Consider the following 26,185-nt stretch of genomic DNA (forward strand, 5'->3'; position numbering starts at 1 on the left):
TACTACAGTATCACATCAGACAGAGCATTCTAGACCCCTGAAGAGCAATTCCAATAATTTTTTATTTTTTTTGCTATAGGAGAGGAAGAATTGTTTATTTATGTTTATAAATTTGTTAAATCATCAAAATCAACATATGTGTTAGTCCCTATACCGACTAAGCTACTGAAAGAGATGATAGATTCATCAGTGTCATTAGGATATGTCCCAACAACTTTCAAGCTGGCTGTTAGTACTCGTTAAAAAAAAACACAACTTTATCCTAGAGAATTAGTTAACTACAGACTGATCTTGAGTCTCCCTTTCCTGTCAAAATTACGAAAAGGCAGTATCCTCAAAATTATGTTTCTTCTTAGAAAGAAATGGTATCTGTGAGTATTTCCAGTCATGACCAAATCACAGAACTGAGACTGCTCTCATTAGAGTTACAAATGTAACTTACGCTATTAGTGTTACTGAACCGTAGTGCTGTATTTGATACTATCAACCACAAAATTATTTTGAGTAGACTCTGAAATTATGTTGTCATTAGTGGAATTGCATCAACATGGATCAAATCGTACGTACTGTATCTGACCAATATCAATTTATAGCAGTAAATGAAGAGTACCTCAAGGCTCAGTACTAGGACTGTTGCTTTTCACCCTGTACATGCTATCCATAGGAGATATCATTAGAAAACATTGCACTAGTTTACACTGTTACACTGATGATACTCAGCTCTATATTTTTTCACGTCCTGATGAAACATACCCATTCACAAAACAGAATATAATAGTATAAATATTTAATGACTAGTAATTTCCTACTACTAAATTCTGAAGAAAAAAAACCTCAGCACACAATAACCTAGAATACTCTCTAACACTTGACAGCTGCTCTGTTAAGTCTCTGTCATCAGTTAGGTTGTGTTAACAGTATATGTGTTATTTGATAACAATCTAGTACTTTGACTAATCTAGTATTTCTAGTATTTAAACCACACATTTTCCATCTTAAAAATATATCTAAATTACAACATGCTCTCAATGCCAGCTTCAGAAAAGTTTCATCCGTTCATAACCTCAAGGCTAGATTATTGTAATGCTCTACTGGGTGGTTGCCCTGCACGCTTAATAATCTCCAACTGGTCGAAAAAGCAGCAGCTAGAGTTCTCACTAGAACCAGGAAGTATGACCATATTAGCCCGGTTCTAAACACACTGCATGTATAAAACATTATACACTGGCTCCCTATAAAACATTCCATACATTTTAAAATCCTGCTGATTACTTATAAAGCACTTGAGCGTGCTCCTATTGTATTATAGTCCTTCACATTTATCAAAATAGACAGCTGAAGATGGGCAGGTTATTCACCTTCCTAAACATAACGCCAAAAGAACAACATAATGGCTAAAGTATAGGAAGGTAAATGTCCTTGAGTGGCCAAGTCTTGAAGAGAGCAGTCCATTGTCATTCACCATGGAATTTAACTGAACTTGAGCAAGTCTGCAAAGAAGAATGGGCAAATATTCCCTAATCTAGGAGTGCAAAGCTAGTAAAGATATATCCAAAAAGTTGAATGGCTGTAATTAAAGCAAAAGGTGGCTCTACAAAGTATTAAATCAGGGGACTGATGACTTTTCCAACCCTGTTATTCTGTTTTTTTCCATTTTTAATAATCCTCCAGAATGAATATGTCCACTAAGGATAAAAATATGTGTGACTATCAGAGAGATGATCTTACTCTAGTTTTTCCAGTTTACAGTGAGGATCCTCCAGTCCAGCAGAGAGCAGCATCAAACCAGAATCTCCTAGATTATTCCCAGTCAGATTCAGTTCTCTCAGGTTTGATCTCAGAGCTGAAGCCAGAGCAGCACAACCTTCATCTGTGACACCACAATCATACAGCCTGTAGAGAACAATGACGCTGTGTAAACAGTGTGTAAAATGACCAGCTTATTAAAAATGGCAATAATGTGTCATGTGATTTGAATGTAGTGACAAGCATTGCCGCATACTTTCCACATAATTTCTGCATACGTTCATGGTACACTATTTTATAAAGGTCTGCGTTTACACCGGTTTTACTTGAACTTGAGGTTAAAGTTCAAAAAGAATGTTGTTTTAATATAAAATGTTTTTATTGATTGTCTATGAATCACACATAAAAGTTGATTTACTCACTACTTGTTTCGGTTTTCCTGGTCAAATTATATTTTTTTACCGAAAATTATCTATTAATAAACATGTTATTAAATTTGATATTTGCTCATATTTGTGTCATGTAGATGTAGTTTGATGGTTTGTTTGGACACCATCAACAAACCTGAAAAAAGGGTAGAGTTTAACAGGTAGAGTTGATGATCAGTGAAATAAAAAGTAAAAAAACAACAACAACAAAAAACAATTACATTACTAATAAAGAATGTTTACCAAGAATAAATATATATGTGACTATCAGAGAGATGATCTTACTCCAGTTTCTCCAGTTTACAGTGAAGATCCTCCAGTCCAGCACAGAGCAGCGTCAAACCAGAAACTCCTATTTTATTCCCAGACAGACTCAGTTGTCTCGGGTTTGACCTCAGAGCTGACGCCAGAGCAGCACAACCTTCATCTTTGACACCACAATAATTCAACCTGTAGAGAACACACATCAGATCAACAGGATTCATAAAGAAACAGTGGTGTGTAAAATAATGAATTCCTGTAGCTCAAATCGTAGATGATGCTAGAAATGTCAAGGTAATGGGCTTGATACCCAGGGAATGCATAAACCTATGCTCGACCTCTATTCAGCTACTTCAGTTCTCTCTGATGACGCAGTAACTACTGCGGGAAAAAAATCGTCGGTCTGTCCAATGATTGTAAATGTATTTTGGGTCCGTCAGACCGGAGAAATTTTAGCAGTAATGTGAAAAATAGAAAATATTTAAGACCCATCAAATCAGAATTTAAGACATTTTAATAGTTTTTAAGGTCTTTTATTAGGAAAACTTTATTTAAGACTTTTTAAGGACCCACGGTCACCCTGGGAATCTATGATCATCTAAACAATGAGTAAAATATGAATAGCACATACAAAAATAAGATGAATTAACCCTTAAAAGAGAGGGCCAGTTGAAGGAGTATTAATCAAACTACCAGAAGCAACTGAAGCACAATTAAATGGCTGTTGGGCCAAAAACAGGAGCAGCAGGTCATGTGATGTGATGGAGATAATTGAAATGATTTCAACCTAATGCTGGGATTAAGTATGTTTACTGAGCATTTAAAAGCTGATTGTAGTCTTAAAATATACATTAAAGGACGTCTTACTGAGGACAAAGACACATGTTACTATCAGAGAGATGATCTTACTTCAGTATCTCCAGTTTACAGAGGGGATCCTCAAGTACAGCAGAGAGCAGTTTCACTGAATTTCCTAGTTCATTCACAGTCAGATCCATTTGTCTCAGATGTGAGGGGTTTGATCTCAGAGCTGAAGCCAGAGCAGCACAACCTTCATCTGTGACTCCACAATCACTCAACCTGTAGAGAACAATGACACACTCTTCACTTTCTCAGTTCAGATCAGATCAGTTTAGCAGTGAATCCAGTATTAAAGAGAAAGTACAAATTTAAAGCACAAATCAATGTTTGATGAATCATTGGACTGAGATCCAAAATGTCACAGAACACAAGCATGATGATAAAACATCTAAAGTTTCATTCAAGAAAGATTAATAAAATGTATTTTACTGCCTGTATTTTTATGTATAATGTCTGCATTACGCCAAATCTGTTTTAAATAATGACACTATTCACTACATAGAATTATACTGTTATTTAAATATGAATTAATAATGTATGTAAGGAGTAATTGTTTTAATTTAATTTGTATTAATTGTGTAAATAATATTAAAAAAATAGTCTGCAGAAAGATTAATGTGATGAACAGAACAAATATGTTCTTCATTTCTCTATTCTGAATGTGTTGAGCTTGATTCTGTTTAGGGGTCAAGAGACTGAAATGTTGATTTACTGAGGAGCACCTCCTGTGTTCAATCATTTACAGCTCAATCAGCTGAACTCACAGCAGCAGAAAAAAGGCATTGTGTTTCATGTGTGAGTGTTATATGATCTTACGTCAGTATCTCCAATTTACAGTGTGGACTCTGTAGTACATCAGACAGCCTCTCGACTCCCAAATTTCCTAGTACATTCCAAGACAGATTCAGTTGTCTCAGGTGTGAGGGGTTTGATCTCAGAGCTGAAGCCAGAGCAACACAACCTTCATCTGTGACTCCACAATCAATCAACCTGCAGAGAACGATACACTCTTCACTCTCTTTGTTCATATCAGATCAACAGGTACAAGTCACAATTTTACACAGACTATTAAATGTTAACATGTTTACAATCTCAATTCCCATTGTTTTTCAGCCACGACCAGTGTTGTTAACACTGGGGAAGCTTGCCTAGTCCAATGGAGAGGGACACTATGGAGACCACACTCTGCCAAAAGGGAGGTAACGAGTGTTGGCTACACTCGTTATGGACTGAGCTGTGGGGCAGTGCTACATATGGAAAATGCCTGTGGTAGGTCCTACCTAACCAGGCAGGAGCTAATACCCATGCAGAGATTGGGCCAGAGCAGAACTGCCCAGGGAAAGACACAGGTTTACAGACAGGGAAACCATATTGTGGACAATGCACATATGGGTTTACCAAGAGAGAAATCACAGCATATGGGCATCTAGCCCAGCCGGGCATGTACACGAGTACTACACCTCCACCTCATCTGACTGTCGAAGGATGCTGGAGGAACTCGATTCAGCGCCTTCTGCACCCTCTTTAAGGAAGCAAGCTATGTCTTTAGAGAAAGGATCTTAACCTCGACTGACTCAAGCGTCTTGAGTTACAGTGTCTACCACCGCCTACCATCCCGTCCAGAAACCACACGTGGAGGTTCCAGAGGTTTGGAAGTGGGTGCCATATGGTTCCCCGTCCCTGAGAAAGCAGATTTGGATGTTGAAGGGTTAGTTCACCCAAAAATGAAAATTCTGTCATTAATTACTTACCCTCATGTCGTTCAACACCCGTAGGACCTCCGTTCATCTTCGGAACACAAATGAAGATATTTTAGTTGAAATCCGAGGGCTCAGAAAGGCCTCCATTAGCACAATGCACTTTACACTCTCAAGACCCATAAAAGGTACTAAAGACGTTGTTACAAAGTCCATCTCACTACAGTGGTTCTACAATAACTTTATGAATCAGCGAGAATAGTTTTTGTGCACAAAAAAAACCCAAAATAACGACTGATATTGTGATGACCGATTTCAAAACAATGCATCATGAAGCTTCGAAGCGTTATGAATTAGTGAGTCGATTCAGCGGTTTGAATCGCCAGAGTCACGTGATTTCAGCAGTTTGGCGGTTTGACACACGATCCGAATCATGATTCGACTCGCTGATTCATAACGCTTCGAAGCTTCATGATGCATTGTTTTGAAATAGGTCATCACTATGTAAGTCGTTATTAAGGGTTTTTTTGCGCACAAAAACTATTCTCGTTGATTCATAAAGTTATTTTAGAACCACTGTAGTGAGATGGACTTTGTAACGACGTCTTTAGTACCTTTTAAGGGTCTTGAGAGTGAACCGTGCCATTGTGCCAATGGAGGCCTTTCTGAGCCATCAGATTACAACTAAAATATCTTCATTTGTGTTCCGAAGATGAACGGAGGTCTTACGAGTGTCGAACGACATGAGGGTAAGTAATTAATGACAGAATTTTGATTTTTGGGTGAAGTAACCCTTTAAGCTCAGCTTAGGAATCAAAAATCAATTGCGATTAATCGCACAGCCCTACTTTGAAGGTCTACGGGTGTGTTCACACTTTCACACAGTTCTGTTCTCTTTGTTCTTTTGGTCTGGACCAAAAATAAATGAAAATGAAAAAATGAAAATAATACATTTAGTCCTGGTTCGCTTAGCATTCACGCTCTCATTTTTAAGACTGAACCCTAAAGAAACCAAAAAAAATTATAAATAAATTAAGTGAATTTTGAGTTGTAACCGAAGCTGAATGTATTTTCCCATTTAACACATTATTCATGGTCTCCCACTGGCTAAACACCCTCTGGCTCCACCTGCTACAGTAGCCACACCCCAAACTCTTGCTATAGGCTGAGCTGGAAAGAGACTGACAGATCTGAATGGACTGCTCTCAATGTTTTGATAGTGCCTGGGAGGCTCAATGTTAACACTTATAGGGGAGATAAACCCATGAATGTCATACTAATAGTAGTCAATTAACTGGGTTAAGAGAATGTATTAAATAAATATATCTCCCAAAATTCACGTCTAAACACTTAATTTTTTTTTTCAAATTTGTTTATGTTTTTATATTTTAATCTGGACTGAATCATGCCAGCCCAGAAGATATACAAATGTTGTTTGAAAATGATTTTTGATTCTTTATTATGAAATAAAATCCAAATTAGGTTAACATTATCTTCAGTCAGTAAGGAACATCCTAGAAAAAATAAGAAATTAAGGGCATACTTGCTGTAAAGAATCTGACATATTGACCAATGTGTAGGCACAAACTGTGAGTATATACACACAGAGATAGCATCACCCAAATTTCCATAAACCATGAGAGAGAAGTTATTTTGGAATTACACACTGTCAGACAGAGATGTGTGTTAATACTGTCAGCATGTGCTATGTTATGAGTGCTTATGATAAACTTTTGTGTGTGCTTTCAATCCTGTCCTGGGGAATATACATTTGATTGTCCGTTAAACACAATAAGTTCACTGTGGTTTGTGAATGGACCTCAAAGAAGATGCTGAAAGTCGACAGAGTGATCAGGACTAATTCATGGGCCTGTAAACAGACTTGACACTCCTGCTGCTTATTATTGCAAAGGAACATCATTGGGAAATAATTGCTGCTTAACATTGTAGTCAGAAATTATTAAATTTAATGACAAAATATTGACTAAATTTAAAGGATATTTCAAACAAAAAAACTAAAATAACAAATTTGAAAATGAACACTGATCATGAGATTAATCATTTGTGTACACCGGTCATATTTGTGATGAGATATTTTTTTTACAGAATATTTTACAAACATTTAAAAAGCATAAGGATAAAAGGATTCATCATATTGAAGACGAAGACACATGTTACTATAAAACATGTAACTTACTTCAGTATCTCCAGTTTACAGTGAGGATCCTCAAGTACAGCAGAGAGCAGATTCACTGAATCTCCTAGTTTATTCCTAGTGAGATCGAGTTGTCTCAGGTGTGAGGTGTTTGATCTCAGAGCTGAAGCCAGAGCAGCACAACCTTCATCTGTGACTCCACAATCCCTCAACCTGTAGAGAATGACACAATCTTCACTCTCTCACAGGTGAAGTGAATAACACTGATAATCTCTTAAATCACAGCACCTGTTAATGGGTGGGATATATTAGGCAGCAAGTGAACATTTTGTCCTTAAAGTTGATGTGTTAGAAGCAGGAAAAATTAGCAAGCGTAAGGATTTAAGCGAGTTTGACAAGGGCCAAATCGTGATGGCTAGACTCCAGGATGAAAATAACAGCGTCTCAACGACATGGTGACAAACTCACTACAAACGCAACCGAACGCAACACTTCCTCTTCTCCACGTGGGAGAGCAACAAGACCACGCCCCCTTTTTTGCGTATTCTTGTGGGCGGAGGTTAGTCAACAAACTGTTCTACTGACGTCATTAAAGCAGGATGTACAGGGATGTAGTCCACACCGGCCGTTCGCTGTGGGTTTTGAAAGGGAACTTCTGTTAAATAAAATATCTCGCTTGGCATTGAAATTTGAGCTTTAAAATTTTACAGGTATTATTTATGCTCTAACAGCAACATTACACACTAACTAAAGTTTGAAAAATGGGATCACGAAGAACAGGACCTTTAAAAGCTGTCATAATCCAAACCATCTAAACCTAGTAAATGACATGTTATTTTGTTTAGATGTCTATTCAGAATCGTGATCTATATTTAAAAAAAATCGTGATTCTAAATCCAGGTTCTGCTGTGAACTCCACACTGTAAAAAAAAAACAGGGCTCCAATTTAAAATTTTCTAGTGAGCGATCACATCTAAAATTTTCAGTTGGCCAAATTTAATTTCTTGAATTTTAATTGAATTAAATTGCATCAATTCACAGAAATTCAATTTGGCCAACTGAAAAATGTAGATGTGATCGCTCACTAGAACATTTTCAATTGGAGACCTGTTTTTTGTTTTTTTTTACAGTGCAGTGCCATTGATCTTGTAACGATCACCAGGGCACTCCACACATAAGACTATTATCACTCACAAACTACATTTCCCATAACTCACTGCCCGGACTCATCATCACTTATCACTAATCACATTCACCTGTCCCTCATTCACTGATTGCATTCACCTGTGTCTCACCATCCTGTTAGTATCTGTCTATTTATACCATGGTCATGCATTCACACTCCGCGAAGTCTTGTTTAGTGTTACGCTGCAATTCCGAGCATTCTCCTGTTTTTCTTGTCTGTTGGTTTTGGATATCTTGCCCTGTTCCCTGGATTACTCTCTTGCCTCTGGTCCCTGCCTGTTTTGTTTTTGTTTGTTTGTTTCTTTGTTTGGACTGCCTGTCTGTGTATGACCCCTGCCTGTACTTTGGATTACGCCTCTGGATTGTCCTGTAATAAAGCTGCATTTGGATCCACCTCCTGTCTCGGAGCAGTTCATAACAGATCTCACGTGGTATCTTCAGTCCCCCTGGTGGAGCTTTGTGTTACGTTAACGATTACTCCCTCTGTTTATAAGTCATTTAAAATGACTTTTTACAAGTTGTTTTAAGTCATTTTGCTTCTGAAGTAAATGTTTTTATGAATTTAAAAATGTTTACATATATGTATTGGAAAACAAGACAAAAATACTGAGTAAGAAATATATTATATGCAGTGTAGTCCTACAATTCCTAAATATGGCTCTGGAGGGCCGCTTTGATCAAGGTTTGAGCTACTGATTAAGTCTTACAGAAGACAATAACATGTCTCACTATGAGAGGGATGATCTTACCACAGTTTCTCCAGTTTACAGTCAGGATTCTCCAGCACAACAGAGAGAAGCTTCACACCTGAATCAAGCAGTTTTTTATTTATCAGATTCAGTTGTCTCAGTCGTGAGGGGTTTGATCTCAGAACTGCGGTCAGAGCAGCACAATCTTTCTCTGTGACACCACAATCAGTCAAACTGTAGAGAGATGAAAGGCATACGTGTTAAGCATTATGAACTTAAACAAAACAGAATAGAAACAAATTAGACATTGTTTTAGGTTGAGTAAAATGGATAACAGTGCACTTGGTCAGATTGCGATAGGAGAGAGAGTTGTGTAAATGTACAAAGTCGAATTGTGTACGGCTTTCCATCTGAAGTTAATTATTTTAGTCTATAAAGTTTAAAATATGGATATTTTTCTCACACAAATGCATCACTTCGCTTCAGAAGGCCTTTGTTAACCTCCCAGAGCCGTGTGGAGCAATTTTATGATGGATAGATGCACTTTTATGGATTTAAAAAAACAAAACAAATCACTGCCATTATAAAGCTTAGAAGTGCCAGGACTTTTTAAATATAATTCCAGAATGTCAACTCTGATTTTATTTGTCTGAAGGAAAAAATAACTCTTTAAGTACTAACTAATTTGTTACATTAAAATAGTTTATTTCATACTAATCCAAGTTGAAGATACTGGCTGGCAGGTGCTTTAATACAAGTTTGAGTCCAGTTTCCAATCACATCTCCCCATCTATAAAATAGCTCAATACCAGAAATATATTAATTTCAATAAAAAATAAAAACAAGGGGTCCCACTGATACAACCATTTTTTGTCATAGAATTGATGCTATGGGAATGCTCATTGTGAGCCAGTGTCTGAAGCATGTGTGTTACATGCCGATTTTGATTTGCTACCGCAGCCAGGTGAGGTCACAGGCACACGAGCAGAGTACACAAGGGCATATACAAAGAACGTCATCAGCTTCATTTGTCTGAAGTAAGATGAACAGGCATGCCGAAAGTATGGCAACGAAACACACTTGTTCCCCTTCTCATGGAACCATGGTTACAGTCGTAACCTGAGACATTCCCTTTCGAAGTGGAACTCTACACTGCCCCATATCTTCTTCTAGATCATGGGAGCCCCACTAGGGAAGCACATCCATACTGACTTCATACTAGCCAGGCGACAAATTATAAAATCATGTGTAGCTTGTAGGGCTGTGAATCTTTGGGTAGGCAGGGAATCGTTTCGATTCAAGATTCATAAGTTTTCGATTCAATTCAAGAATACATTTTGCCAATTCAGAATGATTCGATTCACATTAAAATTCGATGCGATTCGATTAATTTGATTCGATTCTGAATTTTTTGTATATGCATTCATGGGATTATTAAAATACTTCTGTCTGGTGTAAGTGAGTAGAAAAGGGAGCGAGGACTCATTCGCAGGAAGAGAAGATTTATTGTAAATCATAAGCACAAACATAAACAAAACACCCGCGAGGGGGGGAAACCAAACTGAAATTAAAGCTGCGAGCAGCGATGACGGGCCCAAGCCGGTGGCACCGCCACCCCGGTGGCATCAGTTTAACTGTGCACGGCAGGCAATAGGCATTTAAAATGGGAAAACATAAAAGGACTATGTCAAAGTCATCTGAATTCACCACATTAACTGCAGCAGTTGGTGCTGCTATGACCACAAACCACAACAGCCACATCTATGAGATCAATTAAATTTATATGAATTTCATGTCAGATTATGTCAAAGGTCAAATTGGAATGAGTTCAGAATACCATTCGAATGCTGATGTTGTTTTATTCTAACACTTCTCTTCATGTGTTTTTGAGCTACCTTAGCTACCGTTTGTGCACCAATCTTATGCACCATAAAACATGCTTTCATTTCAATATGGGTGGTCCAATAAATTCTTTTTAATAAAAAATGTATAAATGGAGCCAAATCACAGAAACTGCAAAGATGATTTTAATATCAGTGTCAGGTAAGAGTAAGATGCGTGTCTACATTTTATGGAAGTTTATTATAAATAGCCACTTTTATAAAATCATGTGAAATTTATGTTTTAATACATTTATATTATATCAGTAAATAATTAATTTAAAGACATGTGCATCATACGTGATCTTGGCAAACACATCACATGACGTTTTTATTTTAAGTGATAGTTATTTGTGATAGCCTATATGAAAGGGTTAAATTATGATCAAAAGAGAAAGGCACACACACACACACACACACAATGATAGAGTGAGAGTGAGGGGGAGGGGAAGGACTGAGAGAAAGGCACACACACAAACTCACAGGGTGAGAGAGAGACCCCCCACACACACACACACACACAGATAGAGAGGGGGAAGGGGAAAGACAGGCAGATGGCATTCCATAGACTTAATGGTTTGTATACTGTAAAAACTGTACATTCTATCCCCCTACACTACCCCTAAGCCTACATATCACACACACACACACACACACACACACTACCCCTAAACCTACCATCACAGAAAACATTCTGCATTTTTACATTTTTATTAAAAAATTGTTTAGTATGCTGTTAAAGCTATTTTTATTTACGGGGACACATGAAATGTCTTCATAAACCATGATTATGTTGTAATAAACACCCCTCCTACACACGCATTTCTGAGGCTTTGCCCATTTCCACTGACTGACATCTCTGATGTGTGTGTTGAGTTTCAAGCAATTTCAAGCATGCTAAGAGGAATTTTACAAATATTCACGTTCAAACCAAAATATCTGACTTCCTGTTGGTCAGAGCTAATGACTGTAAAGTAAAAAATTAACTAATTAATCACATTTTTTTCTGTAATTAATCACGATTAATCGCAAGTTTTTAATATTTTAAGTTTGTAATATTTTGATATTGTAATAATTTCAGTTACTCTCCAAATTAATTTAGAAACAATTTAAAGACAGCATATTGTAAATATGTGTTGTATTGTCATTTTTTATGAATGAAGGCCAGTATCACTGATACTAAAGTCTCTATGAAACATTAATGACGTTACATTACAGTATAACTGAAAGCTCCCAATTTCAACATTTATTAGTCTTTAAAAAACAACTTTTAATTTAAGTGAACTTAAAAAAATCTTTACATAAACCCAAAATAATAAATGTTATATTTACCCATGGCCTTCCCTGTTATACAGAAATGTAATAGTTATCAAACCTTCCTTAACTGCATAAATAATAAATGAAATATAGATGAATCATCATTAAAGCTACAATTTTCTCTGTTCCCGTTGTTCTTTGATGAACATTAATGACAGGCATCATCAGTGCTCCTGTCACTTTAAGAACAACCGCGGATCTCACGCGCGGTCCCGCGCATCTCATTTCCTCACAACTCTTTAAAGTTCATTTAAGACGTTATTTAACTAATTTAAGACTCTAATATGAGAATACTCAAAATCCTCTGTGTTATTGTTTGTTCAACAGCAAAAGAGAACTCGATGTGAGCAGGAAACTGACGCGAGTCTATCTATGCGTCGAGTGTGTGTGTGTTTGTGTGTGTGTGTGTGTGTGTGTGTCAGTGTCCCTTGATTAGCTGACATGAGACGCATCCACACAGACAGGACACTGACACACACACACACACACACACACAGACAGGACACACACACACACACACACACACACACACACACACCCACACACACACACACACACACACACACACACACACACATACACACACAGACAGGACACTGGCATACAGCGCGCGCTCTTGTGTCTTGTCGCGCTTGGAAGCATATACATGAATAGGAGCGTGATCATGTAACGCTAAGCAAAAATGGATATAAAAACGGACGCTGTGTTATTTGCGTTAAATATTTTTAATGCGTTAAGCTTCCGTTTCACGTTGACCGAGTTTGGTGGAGATTGAATAAATCACCTACGAGGAGAACGTAAAAACTCAGACCCTGAATTATACAAATATTCACGTTTAAACAAAAACTTTCTGTGAAAAAAGACACTTATAAACAGACACTTGTAGAAAATAATGTGAATTTTTTTTTTAAATAAATTTGAACTATGTCAGTATGAATTTAAAGACAAATGTGTCAAAAGTGATCTTTGCAAACACAGCACATGACCTTCTGTAAAGCACATGTATAGAAAACACACTCACACTCCTGTTTTAAAAAAAGAGTTCTGTCTGAATGAGTACATGAAATCACGGCTGTCAGGTGAAAAGAATTGTAACTCAAATGTCATTTAGAAAATGAGTCCTGTACTGATATAGTGTCATAGTTCATGTCCACATTAACCACTACGTTGTAATACAATACCCATGTCATCATACACATTTGTGTCCTCATAAATCACATAAGCAAGCACAGAGAGAGAGAGAGAGAGAGAGAAAGGGAGTTTCAAAAATAATACAACACTGCCCCCTTTTGGTGATAGAGGGGAGGGCACACAAACAGCCAAAAACATTATTAAACTTTGACATGTTGCCATGGCAGCATTATTTGAAATATCAGGAATTCATTCATATGTCTCTATCTGTCATGTTTTCACATTATACTGATGAAGTTTGAAGTCAATCTGGTGAAAATAAGATGGTGATTCAAAGCATTTTTGAAAGTGACACACTTCCTGCTGCCAGTTGGTGGCGCTATAACTTTGACTCACAAAAGTCATATCCATGTGATCGGCCTCTTACAACGAACACACAGCTGAAGTTTCATCCAAATCAGTCAATGTTTGCACAAGTTATTACACACTTCCTGTTTACCTTTTCTCGCCATAAATTCGTTGCTTCGCCACGGCCAAACTGTTTAAGATATCAAAAATCCGTTCGCAATTTAGCATCCTCTGTGTCTTGACTTCATGCTGACCGAGTTTGGCACTGATTGAAACAATGGCCTCGGAGGAGTATATTAAATTCCAGAGCATGTGTTTTCAGAACAACCCATATTAGCTCACTTCCTGTTGGGCTGACACGTAACTTAGAGCACGAAAGTTGTTTGGCCCGATGAGGTCTATATGTGTACCGAGTTTCATACATGTACGTGCAAGTGTGTTTGATATATAGACCAAGTTTTCAGACCCCACTTTAGGTGGCGCTGTCGAGCCCCCCTGCCACGCCCGGGTACCAGCTTCAGCCCGGCTCTGATGGCCGCGCATTCCGACGTGTGTGCAAAGTTTCAAGAGTTTTCGAGCATGTTAAGTGCCCCAAAAGTACCCGAGAAGTCGGAAAAAAAAATAAAAAGAAAAAGAATAATCCTTAGGGGAACAATAGGGCTCTGCGCCCTTTCAGGCTTGAGCCCTAATAAACACAACAGGGAGCAGACGACATCCAACATAAGACAACGATCCAACACGGGACTGCAGACACGAGGTGACTATAAAGGGTAACAAATCAGGAGGGGAACAGGTGGGGCCAAATAAACAATAACCAGGTAACAAGATGGGCGGGGTAAACAAGAGACCAGAGACATGACATCAACCAAAACCTGATAAACACACTCTACAGGACAAGACAGACATGTGACAACTTCCCCCAATGTGTCTTAGTCAGGGTGTGAATTACACAGCGGTCTTCAGAGGTCAGAGAGTGGGCAAGAAAAACTATTTTGTCCATTGTTAATGTTACTTCATATTATTACTATATTTAGGGCCCAAGCCCAAAGGGCGCAGAGCCCTATTGTTCTTCCTCTGTTTCTTATTATTAGGGCCCAAGCCCAAAGGGCGCAGAGCCCTATTGTTCTTCCTCAGATTATTCTTTGTTTTTTAGGGCCCAAGCCCTGAAAGGGCGCAGAGCCCTATTGTTCTTCCTCTGTTTCTTATTAGGGCCCAAGCCCAAAGGGCGCAGAGCCCTATTGTTCTTCCTCAGATTATTCTTTGTTTTTTTTTTTTTTTTTTTTTTCGACTTCTCGGGTACTTTTGGGGCACTGAACATGCTCGAAAACTCTTGAAACTTCGCACGGGCGTCGGAATGCGCGGCCATCAGAGCCGGGCTGAAGCTGGTACCCGGGCGTGGCAGGGGGGCTCGACAGCGCCCCCTAAAGTGGGGTCTGAAAACTTGGTCCATATATCAAACACACTTGCACGTACATGTATGAAACTCGGTACACATATAGACCTCATTGGGCCAAACAACTTTCGTGCTCTAAGTTATGCGTCAGCCCTACAGGAAGTGAGCTATAATGGGTTGTTCGGAAAACGCATGCTCTGGAATTTAATATACTCCTCCGAGGCCATTGTTTCGATCATTGCCAAACTCGGTCAGCATCAAGTGAACATATTCAGGATGCTAAATTGCGAGCGGATTTTTGATATCTCAAATGGTTTGGCCGTGGCGAAGCAACGAATTTATGGCGAGAAAAGGGAAACAGGAAGTGTGTTATAACTTGTGCAAACATTGACTGATTTGGATGAAACTTCAGCTGTGTGTTCGTTGTAAGAAGCCGATCACATGGATATGACTTTTGTGAGTCAAAGTTATAGCGCCACCAACTGGCAGCAGGAAGTGTGTCACTTTCAAAAATGCTTTAAATCACCATCTTATTTTGACCCGATTTATTTCAAACTTCATCAGTATAATGTGAAAACATGACAGATAGAGACTTATGAAATGGATTCCTGAAATTTCAAATACTGTTGCCATGGCAACGTGTCAAAGTTTAATAATCTTTTGGCTGTTCTGAGGCTCTTAGCATGCTTGAAATTGCTTGAAACTGCTTGAAACTCAACACACACATCAGAGATATCAGTCAGTACACAATGGCAAAGCCTCAGAAACGGGTGGGGATGAGGGGCTCTCTAGCGCCACCTTTTGACAAAAGTGAAGGGCTTCGTTTCATCTACAATCACCAAACTCAGTATATATATTGACCTCATCGAGCCGGACAACTTTCTAATTTACAGTCATTAGCTCCGACCAACAGGAAGTCAGATATTTTTGTTTGAAGGGGAATTTTTGATTAAATCGGGGTCTGAGTTTTTACGTTCTCCTCGTAGGCGATTTATTCAATCTCCACCAAACTCGGTCAACATGAAACAAAGATACTGAAGATGCTAAAATGTGAACGGATATTGGATATCTCAAACGGTGTTTCCATGGCAAGGAATTAAATAAGGACAAAAAAGGGGAACAGAAATTCTCTGTGTCTGCTGCTCTCCCCTCAATGAACACAAGATGGCAGCATTGTATTAGTTTTGAAGCAGGATAAAAAAAAAACTTGTTTCTCTCTCTCTCTCTCTCTCTCTCTTGTTTGTGATTTATGAGGACACAAATTTGTATAATGACATGGGTATTAAACTGGTATTACAACGTGTATGTGTGTGTGTTTAAAAACATACTAAAACAATGTTTTATTCAAATGTAATCAAATAGCTTTAAAATAATCATACTATTTTTCAGATCAATATATTTATTTTATTTAATATATTTCTTCTGAATATTTATTCTCTGTCTGCCCTCCCCTCACTAAAAGGTAGCAGTGTTGTTATTTTTGAAACTCTCTCTCTCCGTGTGTGTGTGTGTGTGTGTGTGTGTGTGTGTGTGTGTGTGTGTGTGTGTGTGTGTGTGTGTGTGTGTGTGTGTGTGTGTGTGTGTGTGTGTGTGGCATGTTTTTGTTAAATATCAGGACACAAATGTGTATAATGACATGGGTATGACATAGGTATTACAAAAAGAGGGTGAAATATGAGGACGTTCCCCATGTCCTCACTTTTCAAAATGCTTATAAATCACAGAACAAGGTTTTTTTTCACTGAAAGTGAACTGCACAGTCTCCTGTGAGGGCTAGGTTTAGGGGCAGGGGCAGTGTGTGTGTGTGTGTGTGTGTGTGTGTCTGTGTGTGTGTGTGTGTGTGTGTGTGTGTGTGTGTGTGTGTGTGTGTGTGTGTGTGTGTGATGGGTAGGTTTAGGGTCAGTGTAAGGGGATAGAAAATACGGTTTGTACGGTATAAAAACCATTACGCCTATGGAATGTCCTCACATTTCACAAAAACAAACGTGTGTGTGTGTGTGTGTGTGTGTGTGTGTGTGTGTGTGTGTGTGTGTGTGTGTGTTTGTGTGTCCACCAACTGGCAGCAGGAAGTGTGTCACTTTCAAAAATGCTAAATCACTGTCTTGTTTTCACCCGATTTACTTCAAACTTCATCAGTATAATGACAAAACATGGCAGATGTAGACATACGAAAGGGTTCCTGATATTTTACATACTGTTGCCATGGCAGTGTGTCAAAGTTTAATCATCTTTTGGCTGTTTTTGAGGCTCTTAGCATGCTTGAAATTGCTTGAAACTCAACACACACATCAGAGATGTCAGTCAGTGGAAATGGGCAAAGCCTCAGAAATGGGTGTGTTGGAGGGGTGTTTATTACAACATAATCATGGTTTATGAAGACATTTCATGTGTCCCCGTAAATCAAAATAGCTTTAAAAGCATACTAAACAATGTTTTAATAAAAATGTAAAAATGCAGAATATTTTCTGTGATGGTAGGTTTAGGGGTTGTGTGTGTGTGTGTGTGTGTGTGTGTGTGTGTGTGCGATATGTAGGCTTAGGGGTAGTGTAGGGGGATAGAATTTACAGTTTGTACAGTATAAAAACCATTAAGTCTATGGAATGCCCTCTGCCTGTCTTTCCCCTTCCCCCTCTCTATCACTCTCTCTCTGTGTGTGTGTGTGTGTGTGTGTGTGTGTGTGTGTGTGGAGGGGGGGGGGTCTCTCTCTCACCCTGTGAGTATGTGTGTGTGTCTTTCTCTCAGTCCTTCCCCTCCCCCCTCACTTTCCCTCTATCATTGTGTGTGTGTGTGTGTGTGTGTGTGTGTGTGTGGAGGGGGGGGGTCTCTCTCTCACCCTGTGAGTATGTGTGTGTGTCTTTCTCTCAGTCCTTCCCCTCCCCCCTCACTTTCCCTCTATCATTGTGTGTGTGTGTGTGTGTGTGTGTGTGTGTGTGTGTGTGTGTGTGTGTGTGTGTGTGTGTGTGTGTGTGTGTGTGTGTGTGTGTGTGTGTGTGTGTGTGTGTGTGTGTGTGTGTGTGTGTGTGTGTGTGTGTGACTTTCTATTTATTTTTTATATTGGACCACACATATTGATTTCAAATATATTCAACATATTTTTTTCAGAGAGTGAAATAAAAAAAACTTTCTCCCACCATTTAGATTTTATTTCTTTTTGTTGTTAAAATCTTGTGAACCTTGTTCAATGTGCAGAGTGCATCTCTCTCAGTCCTTCCCCTCCCCCCTCACTCTCAGGCTCACCCTGGGTGTGTGTGTGTGTGTGTTTGAGTGTGTGCGCGCACGTGTGGTGTGTGTGTGTGTGTGTGTGTGTGTGGGGGGGGTGTGTCTCTCTCACCCTGTGAGTTTGTGTGTGTGCCTTTCTCTCTCGGAATGATAATTTACCCCTTTCGTATCATAGACTATTACAAAAAACTATCACTTTAGTGTGAATAAGTAAAAAAGAACTACAAACACCTTGAATTAAATACTGGCCTTCTGGACTTACAAAATTTTGAGCAGGAAAATATAACTTTTATTTATTTTATCCTATGACATTAAAATGAATCTAGATTTAAATTACATCATGGGTGTGGCTTGTGGTGATAGTGGCACCAGTTGCTGCGGTAAATGTGGCATATTCGAGCGATTCTAAAATATTCTCCTGTTTATTAAATGCATATTGCCTGCCGTGCACAGTTAAGCTGATGCCACCGGCGTGGCGGTGCCACCGGCTTGGGCCCGTCATCGCTGCTCGCAGCTTTAATTATTATTATTATTATTTTATCGACTTCTCGGGCACTTTTGGGGCCCTTACCATGCTCAAAAACTCTTGAAACTTTGCAGATACGTCAGAATCTGCGGCCATCAGGGCCGGGCTGAAGCTGATACCCGGGCGTGGCAGGGGGGCTCGACAGCGCCCCCTATTAAAATTTGGTCTATATATCAAACACACTTGCACGTATATGTATGAAACTCGGTACACATATAGATCTCATCGGGGCAAACAACTTCCGCACTCATAGTCATAAACTTCGCCCAACAGGAAGTGAGCTATTTTGGGTTGTTCGGAAAACGCATGCTCTGGAATTTAATATACTCCTCCGAGGCAATTGTTTCGATCATTGCCAAACTCGGTCAGCATTAAGACAAGATATTCAGGATGCTAAATTGCGAGCGGATTTTTGATATCTCAATCGGTTTGGCCGTGGCGAAGCAACGAATTTATGGCGAGAAAAGGGAAACAGGAAGTGTGTTATAACTTGTGCAAACATTGACTGATTTGGATGAAACTTCAGCTGTGTGTTTGTTGTAGGAAGCCGATCGCAAGGATATGACGTTTGTGAGTCAAAGTTATAGCGCCACCAACTGGCAGCAGGAAGTGTGTCACTTTTTTTTAAAAATGCTTTAAATCACTGTCTTATTTTGACCCGATTGACTTCAAACTTCATCAGTATAATGTGAAAACATGGCAGATATAGACATATGAATGGATTTCTGAAATTTCCAATACTGTTGCCATGGCAACGTGTCAAAGCTTAATAATGTCTTTGGCTGTTTTTGAGACTCTTAGCATGCTTGAAATTGCTTGAAACTCAACACACACATCAGAGATGTTAGTCAGTACACATGGGCAAAGCCTCAGAAACGGGCGGGGATGAGGGGCTCTCTAGCGCCACCTTTTGACAAAAGTGAAGGGCTTCGTTTCATCTACAATCACCAAACTCAGTATATATATTGACCTCATCAAGCCGGACAACTTTCTAATTTACAGTCATTAGCTCCGACCAACAGGAAGTCAGATATTTTGGTTTGAAGGTGAATTTTTGGTTAAATCGGGGTCTGAGTTTTTACGTTCTCCTCGTAGGCGATTTATTCAATCTCCACCAAACTCGGTCAACATGAAACAAAGATACTGAAGATGCTAAAATGTGAACGGATATTGGATATCTCAAACGGTGTTTCCATGGCAAGGAATTAAATAAGGACAAAAAAGGGGAACAGAAATTCTCTGTGTCTGCTGCTCTCCCCTCAATGAACACAAGATGGCAGCATTGTATTAGTTTTGAAGCAGGATAAAAAAAAACTTGTTTCTCTCTCTCTCTCTCTCTCTCTCTTGTTTGTGATTTATGAGGACACAAATTTGTATAATGACATGGGTATTACACTGGTATTACAACGTGTATGTGTGTGTGTTTAAAAACATACTAAAACAATGTTTTATTAAAATGTAACCAAATAGCTTTAAAATAATCATACTATTTTTCAGATCAATATATTTATTTTATTTAATATATTTCTTCTGAATATTTATTCTCTGTCTGCCCTCCCCTCACTAAAAGGTAGCAGTGTTGTTATTTTTGAAACTCTCTCTCTCCGTGTGTGTGTGTGTGTATGTGTGTGTGTGTGTGTGTGTGTGTGTGTGTGTGTGTGTGTGTGTGTGTGTGTGGGCATGTTTTTGTGAAATATCAGGACACAAATGTGTATAATGACATGGGTATGACATAGGTATTACAAAAAGAGGGTGAAATATGAGGACGTTCCCCATGTCCTCACTTTTCAAAATGCTTATAAATCACACAGAACAAGGTTTTTTTCACAGAAAGTGAACTGCACAGTCTCCTGTGATGGGTAGGTTTAGGGGCAGTGTAAGGGGATAGAAAATACGGTTTGTACGGTATAAAAACCATTACGCCTATGGAATGTCCTCACATTTCACAAAAACAAACATGTGTGTGTGTGTGTGTGTGTGTGTGTGTGTGTGTGTGTGTGTGTGTGTGTGTGTGTGTGTGTGTGTGTGTGTGTGTCCACCAACTGGCAGCAGGAAGTGTGTCACTTTCAAAAATGCTAAATCACTGTCTTGTTTTCACCCGATTTACTTCAAACTTCATCAGTATAATGACAAAACATGGCAGATGTAGACATACGAATGGATTCCTGATATTTTACATACTGTTGCCATGGCAGTGTGTCAAAGTTTAATCATCTTTTGGCTGTTTTTGAGGCTCTTAGCATGCTTGAAATTGCTTGAAACTCAACACACACATCAGAGATGTCAGTCAGTGGAAATGGGCAAAGCCTCAGAAATGGGTGTGTTGGAGGGGTGTTTATTACAACATAATCATGGTTTATGAAGACATTTCATGTGTCCCCGTAAATCAAAATAGCTTTAAAAGCATACTAAACAATGTTTTAATAAAAATGTAAAAATGCAGAATGTTTTCTGTGATGGTAGGTTTAGGGGTAGTGTGTGTGTGTGTGTGTGTGTGTGCGATATGTAGGCTTAGGGGTAGTGTAGGGGGATAGAATTTACAGTTTGTACAGTATAAAAACCATTAAGTCTATGGAATGCCCTCCGCCTGTCTTTCCCCTTCCCCCTCTCTATCACTCTCTCTGTGTGTGTGTGTGTGTGTGTGTGTGTGTGGAGGGGGGGGGGCTCTCTCTCTCACCCTGTGAGTATGTGTGTGTGCCTTTCTCTCAGTCCTTCCCCTCCCCCTCACTCTCCCTCTATCATTGTGTGTGTGTGTGTGTGTGTGTGTGTGTGTGTGTGTGTGTGTGTGTGTGTGTGTGTGTGTGTGTGTGTGTGTGTGTGGAGGGGGGGGGGGGGCTCTCTCTCTCACCCTGTGAGTATGTGTGTGTGCCTTTCTCTCAGTCCTTCCCCTCCCCCTCACTCTCCCTCTATCATTGTGTGTGTGTGTGTGTGTGTGTGTGTGTGTGTGTGTGTGTGTGTGTGTGTGTGTGTGTGTGTGTGTGTGTGTGTGTGTGTGTGTGTGTGTGTGTGTGTGTGTGTGTGTGTGTGTGTGTGTGTGTGTGACTTTCTCTATTTATTTTTTATATTGGACCACACATATTGATTTCAAATATATTCAACATATTTTTTTCAGAGAGTGAAATAAAAAAAACTTTCTCCCACCATTTAGATTTTATTTCTTTTTGTTGTTAAAATCTTGTGAACCTTGTTCAATGTGCAGATTGCCTCTCTCTCAGTCCTTCCCCTCCCCCCTCACTCTCAGGCTCACCCTGGGTGTGTGTGTGTTTGATTGTGTGCGCGCACGTGTGTGTGTGTGTGTGTGTGTTGGGGGGGGTGTCTCTCTCACCCTGTGAGTTTGTGTGTGTGCCTTTCTCTCTCGGAATGATAATTTACCCCTTTCGTATCATAGACTATCACAAAAAACTATCACTTTAGTGTGAATAAGTAAAAAAGAACTACAAACACCTTGAATTAAATACTGGCCTTCTGGACTTGCAAAATTTTGAGCAGGAAAATATAACTTTTATTTATTTTATCCTATGACATTAAAATTAATCTAGATTTAAATTACATCATGGGTGTGGCTTGTGGTGATAGTGGCACCAGTTGCTGCAGTAAATGTGGCATATTCGAGCGATTCTAAAATATTCTCCTGTTTAAATGCATATTGCCTGCCGTGCACAGTTAAGCTGATGCCACCGGCGTGGCGGTGCCACCGGCTTGGGCCCGTCATCGCTGCTCGCAGCTTTAATTAGGGCCCAAGCCCAAAGGGCGCAGAGCCCTATTGTTCTTCCTCTGTTTCTTATTAGGGCCCAAGCCCTGAAAGGGCGCAGAGCCCTATTGTTCTTCCTCAGATTATTCTTTGTTTTTTTATTTTTTATTTTTTTTTTCGACTTCTCTGGTACTTTTGGGGCACTTAACATGCTCGAAAACTCTTGAAACTTCGCACGGGCGTCGGAATGCGCGGCCATCAGAGCCGGGCTGAAGCTGGTACCCGGGCGTGGCAGGGGGGCTCGACAGCGCCCCCTAAAGTGGGGTCTGAAAACTTGGTCCATATATCAAACACACTTGCACGTACATGTATGAAACTCGGTACACATATAGATCTCATCAGGCCGAACAACTTTCGTGCTCTAAGTTATGCGTCAGCCCTACAGGAAGTGAGCTATTATGGGTTGTTCGGAAAACGCATGCTCTGGAATTTAATATACTCCTCCGAGGCCATTTTTCCGATCATTGCCAAACTCGGTCAGCATGAAGAGAACATATCCAGGATGCTAAATTGCGAGCGGATTTTTGATATCTCAAATGGTTTGGCCGTGGCGAAGCAACGAATTTATGGCGAGAAAAGGGAAACAGGAAGTGTGTTATAACTTGTGCAAACATTGACTGGTTTGGATGAAACTTCAGCTGTGTGTTTGTTGTAAGAAGCCGATCACATGGATATGACTTTTGTGAGTCAAAGTTATAGCGCCACCAACTGGCAGCAGGAAGTGTGTCACTTTCAAAAATGCTTTGAATCACCATCTTATTTTGACCCGATTTATTTCAAACTTCATCAGTATAATGTGAAAACATGACAGATAGAGACGTATGAAATGGATTCCTGAAATTTCAAATACTGTTGCCATGGCAACGTGTTAAAGTTGAATAATCTTTTGGCTGTTTTGAGGCTCTTAGCATGCTTGAAATTGCTTGAAACTGCTTGAAACTCAACACACACATCAGAGATGTCAGTCAGTACACATGGACAAAGCCTCAGAAACGGGCGGGGATGAGGGGCTCTCTAGCACCACCTTTTGACAAAAGTGGGGGGGTTAGTTTTATCTTCAGTCACCAAACTCGGTACATATATTGCTCTCTTCGAGCCGGACAACTTTCTAATTTACAGTCATTAGCTCCGACCAACAGGAAGTCAGATATTTTGGTTTGAAGGTGAATATTTATGTAATTCAGTGTCTGAGTTTTTACGTTCTCCTCGTAGGCGATTTATTCAATCTCCACCAAACTCGGTCAACATGAAACAAAGATACGGAAGATGCTAAAATGCGAACGAATATTGGATATCTCAAACGGTGTTGCCATGGCGAGGGATTAAATAAGGACAAAAAAAGGGGAACAGAAATTGTCTCATATCTTGTAAAATAATATTTTGATTTAAATTAAATTAAGATTGTATGTTTGGTAATTGAACTTAGATTAATTTAAAATGACTGTACTATTTTTCAGATGAATATATATATATTTTATAAATATTTATTTGTATAATGTATTGTGCCCGTGTGTGCTGCCCTTCCCTCAATGAACACAAGATGGCAGCATTGTGTTAGTTTTGAAGCAGGATAAAAAAAAAACTTGTTTCTCTCTCTCTCTCTCTGTGTGTGTGTGTGTGTGTGTGTGTGTGTGTGTGTGTGTGTGTGTGTGTGTGTGTGTGTGTGTGTGTGTGTGTGTGTGTGTGTGTGTGTGTGTGTGTGTGTGTGTGTGTGTGTGTGTGTGTGTGTGTGTGTGTGTGATTTCTGAGGACATACATTTGTAGACATTTCATGTGTCCCCGTACATATATTGTTCTCTTCGAGCCGGACAACTTTCTAATTTAACTAATCTTATTTAACTAATTTAAAACTTTCTAATTTTAAATAAAAATGTCATGTGCTGTGTTTGCCAAGATCACGTATGATGCATATGCAGGAATCCTGAAGTATATTTTAATACCTTTTTAAGACTTTTTTAAGACCTTCTCAAAATATTTAAAGACCTCATCGGCGATGAGAACTACTGTTGAGCAATAAAATAAAAATATATAATCATAAGCTATAACAAAAATATATATTAAATTAGGTGAGTGGATAGTTTGAGTGGAAAAATTGCAATTACAAAAAGTAATTCTTGAAAAAACATCTCTGGACTAATTATCTTATCACCTGACAGCCGTGATTCCATGTACTCATTCAGACAGAACTCTTTTTTAAAACAGAGGAGTGTGAGTGTGTTTTCTATACATGTGCTTTAAGGTCATGTGCTGTGTTTGCAAAGATCACTTTTGACACATTTGTCTTTAAATTCATTATTTACTGGCATAGTTCAAATTTATTTTAAAACAAAATTCACATTGTTTTTTACAAGTGTCTGTTTATAAGTGTCTTTTTTTCACAGAAAGTTTTTGTTTGAACGTGAATATTTGTATAATTCAGGGTCTGAGTTTTTACGTTCTCCTCGTAGGCGATTTATTCAATCTCCACCAAACTCGGTCAACGTGAAACGGAAGCTTAACGCATTAAAAATATTTAATGATGTTTTATTAAACAAAGTTCGGGAGGAGCACGTTCAGATAATTGACACAGGTGGAGGAGCATGTTCAGATAATTGACACAGGTGGAGAGTACTCAGCTAATCAACAAAGAGGTGTATATATACGCAGCCGTCTCACCTCCATTTTGTTGACAGTTCATCAGCATCCCTCCACCACCCCTTCTCCACGTTTCTGCTTTTAGTTCTAACCACTTACATACGGGGGTACTCTGGGTTCGGGCCAAAGACCGAGCTCGAAGCCCTCCCCCCGGACAGCACGCCAAATACGCATTAAATTTACTCTATGAATTATATGTAAGTGTGAACTCGTGAAACGCAAATAACGCAGCGTCCGTTTTTATATCCATTTTTGCTTAGCGTTACATGATCACGCTCCTATTCATGTAAATGCTTCCAAGCGCGACAAGACACAAGAGAGCGCGCTGTATGCCAATGTCCTGTCTGTGTGTGTGTGTGTGTGTGTGTGTGTGTGTGTGTGTGTGTGTGTCAGTGTCCTGTCTGTGTATGTGTGTGTGTGTGTGCCAGTGTCCTGTCTGTGTGTGTGTCAGTGTCCTGTCTGTGTGTGTGTGTGTGTGTGTGTGTGTGTGTGTGTGTGTGTGTGTGTGTGTGTGTGTGTGTCAGTGTCCTGTCTGTGTGGATGCGTCTCATGTCAGCTAATCAAGGGACACTGACACACACACACACACACACACACACACACTCGACGCATAGATAGACACGCGTTAGTTTCCTGCTCACATCGAGTTCTCTTTTGCTCTTGAACAACCAATAACACAGAGGATTTTGAGTATTCTCATATTAGAGTCTTAAATTAGTTAAATAACGTCTTAAATGAACTGAACCGCGGCTGTTCTTAAAGTGACAGTAGCACTGATGATGCCTGTCATTAATGTTCATCAAAGAACAACGGGAACAGAGAAAATTGTAGCTTTAATGATGATTCATCTATATTTGATTTATTATTTATGCAGTTAAGGAAGGTTTGATAACTATTACATTTCTGTATAACAGGGAAGGCCATGGGTAAATATAACATTTATTATTTTGGGTTTATGTAAAGA

General features: G+C 39.2%; 2 protein-coding genes across 6 annotated transcripts in view; both read right to left on the reverse strand.

Annotated features, from left to right (window-relative positions):
* The window catches only part of LOC307119970 (NACHT, LRR and PYD domains-containing protein 3-like), a 333,135-nt gene that overhangs the window by 177,724 nt on the left and 129,226 nt on the right, over window positions 1-26,185 (reverse strand). The gene's annotated exons all lie outside the window — the stretch shown is intronic.
* The window catches only part of LOC307119968 (NACHT, LRR and PYD domains-containing protein 12-like), an 85,989-nt gene that overhangs the window by 3,079 nt on the left and 56,725 nt on the right, over window positions 1-26,185 (reverse strand). For all 5 annotated transcript variants that reach the window (XR_013815715.1, XR_013815716.1, XR_013815717.1 and 2 more), the window contains exons 6-11: window positions 9,083-9,256; window positions 7,191-7,361; window positions 4,113-4,286; window positions 3,345-3,515; window positions 2,460-2,624; window positions 1,729-1,893 (exon numbers count right to left, since the gene is read on the reverse strand). Coding sequence is in view for 2 of the 5 variants with exons in the window: in XM_079806745.1 (XP_079662871.1) it covers window positions 1,729-1,893; window positions 2,460-2,624; window positions 3,345-3,515; window positions 4,113-4,286; window positions 7,191-7,361; window positions 9,083-9,256 (1,020 nt within the window). In the remaining 3 variants the exon portion in view is untranslated. The remainder of the gene's footprint in view (window positions 1-1,728; window positions 1,894-2,459; window positions 2,625-3,344; window positions 3,516-4,112; window positions 4,287-7,190; window positions 7,362-9,082; window positions 9,257-26,185) is intronic.

Source organism: Gobio gobio (genome assembly GCF_949357685.1).
Source record: "Gobio gobio genome assembly, chromosome: 23".
Lineage (NCBI taxonomy): Eukaryota > Metazoa > Chordata > Actinopteri > Cypriniformes > Gobionidae > Gobio > Gobio gobio.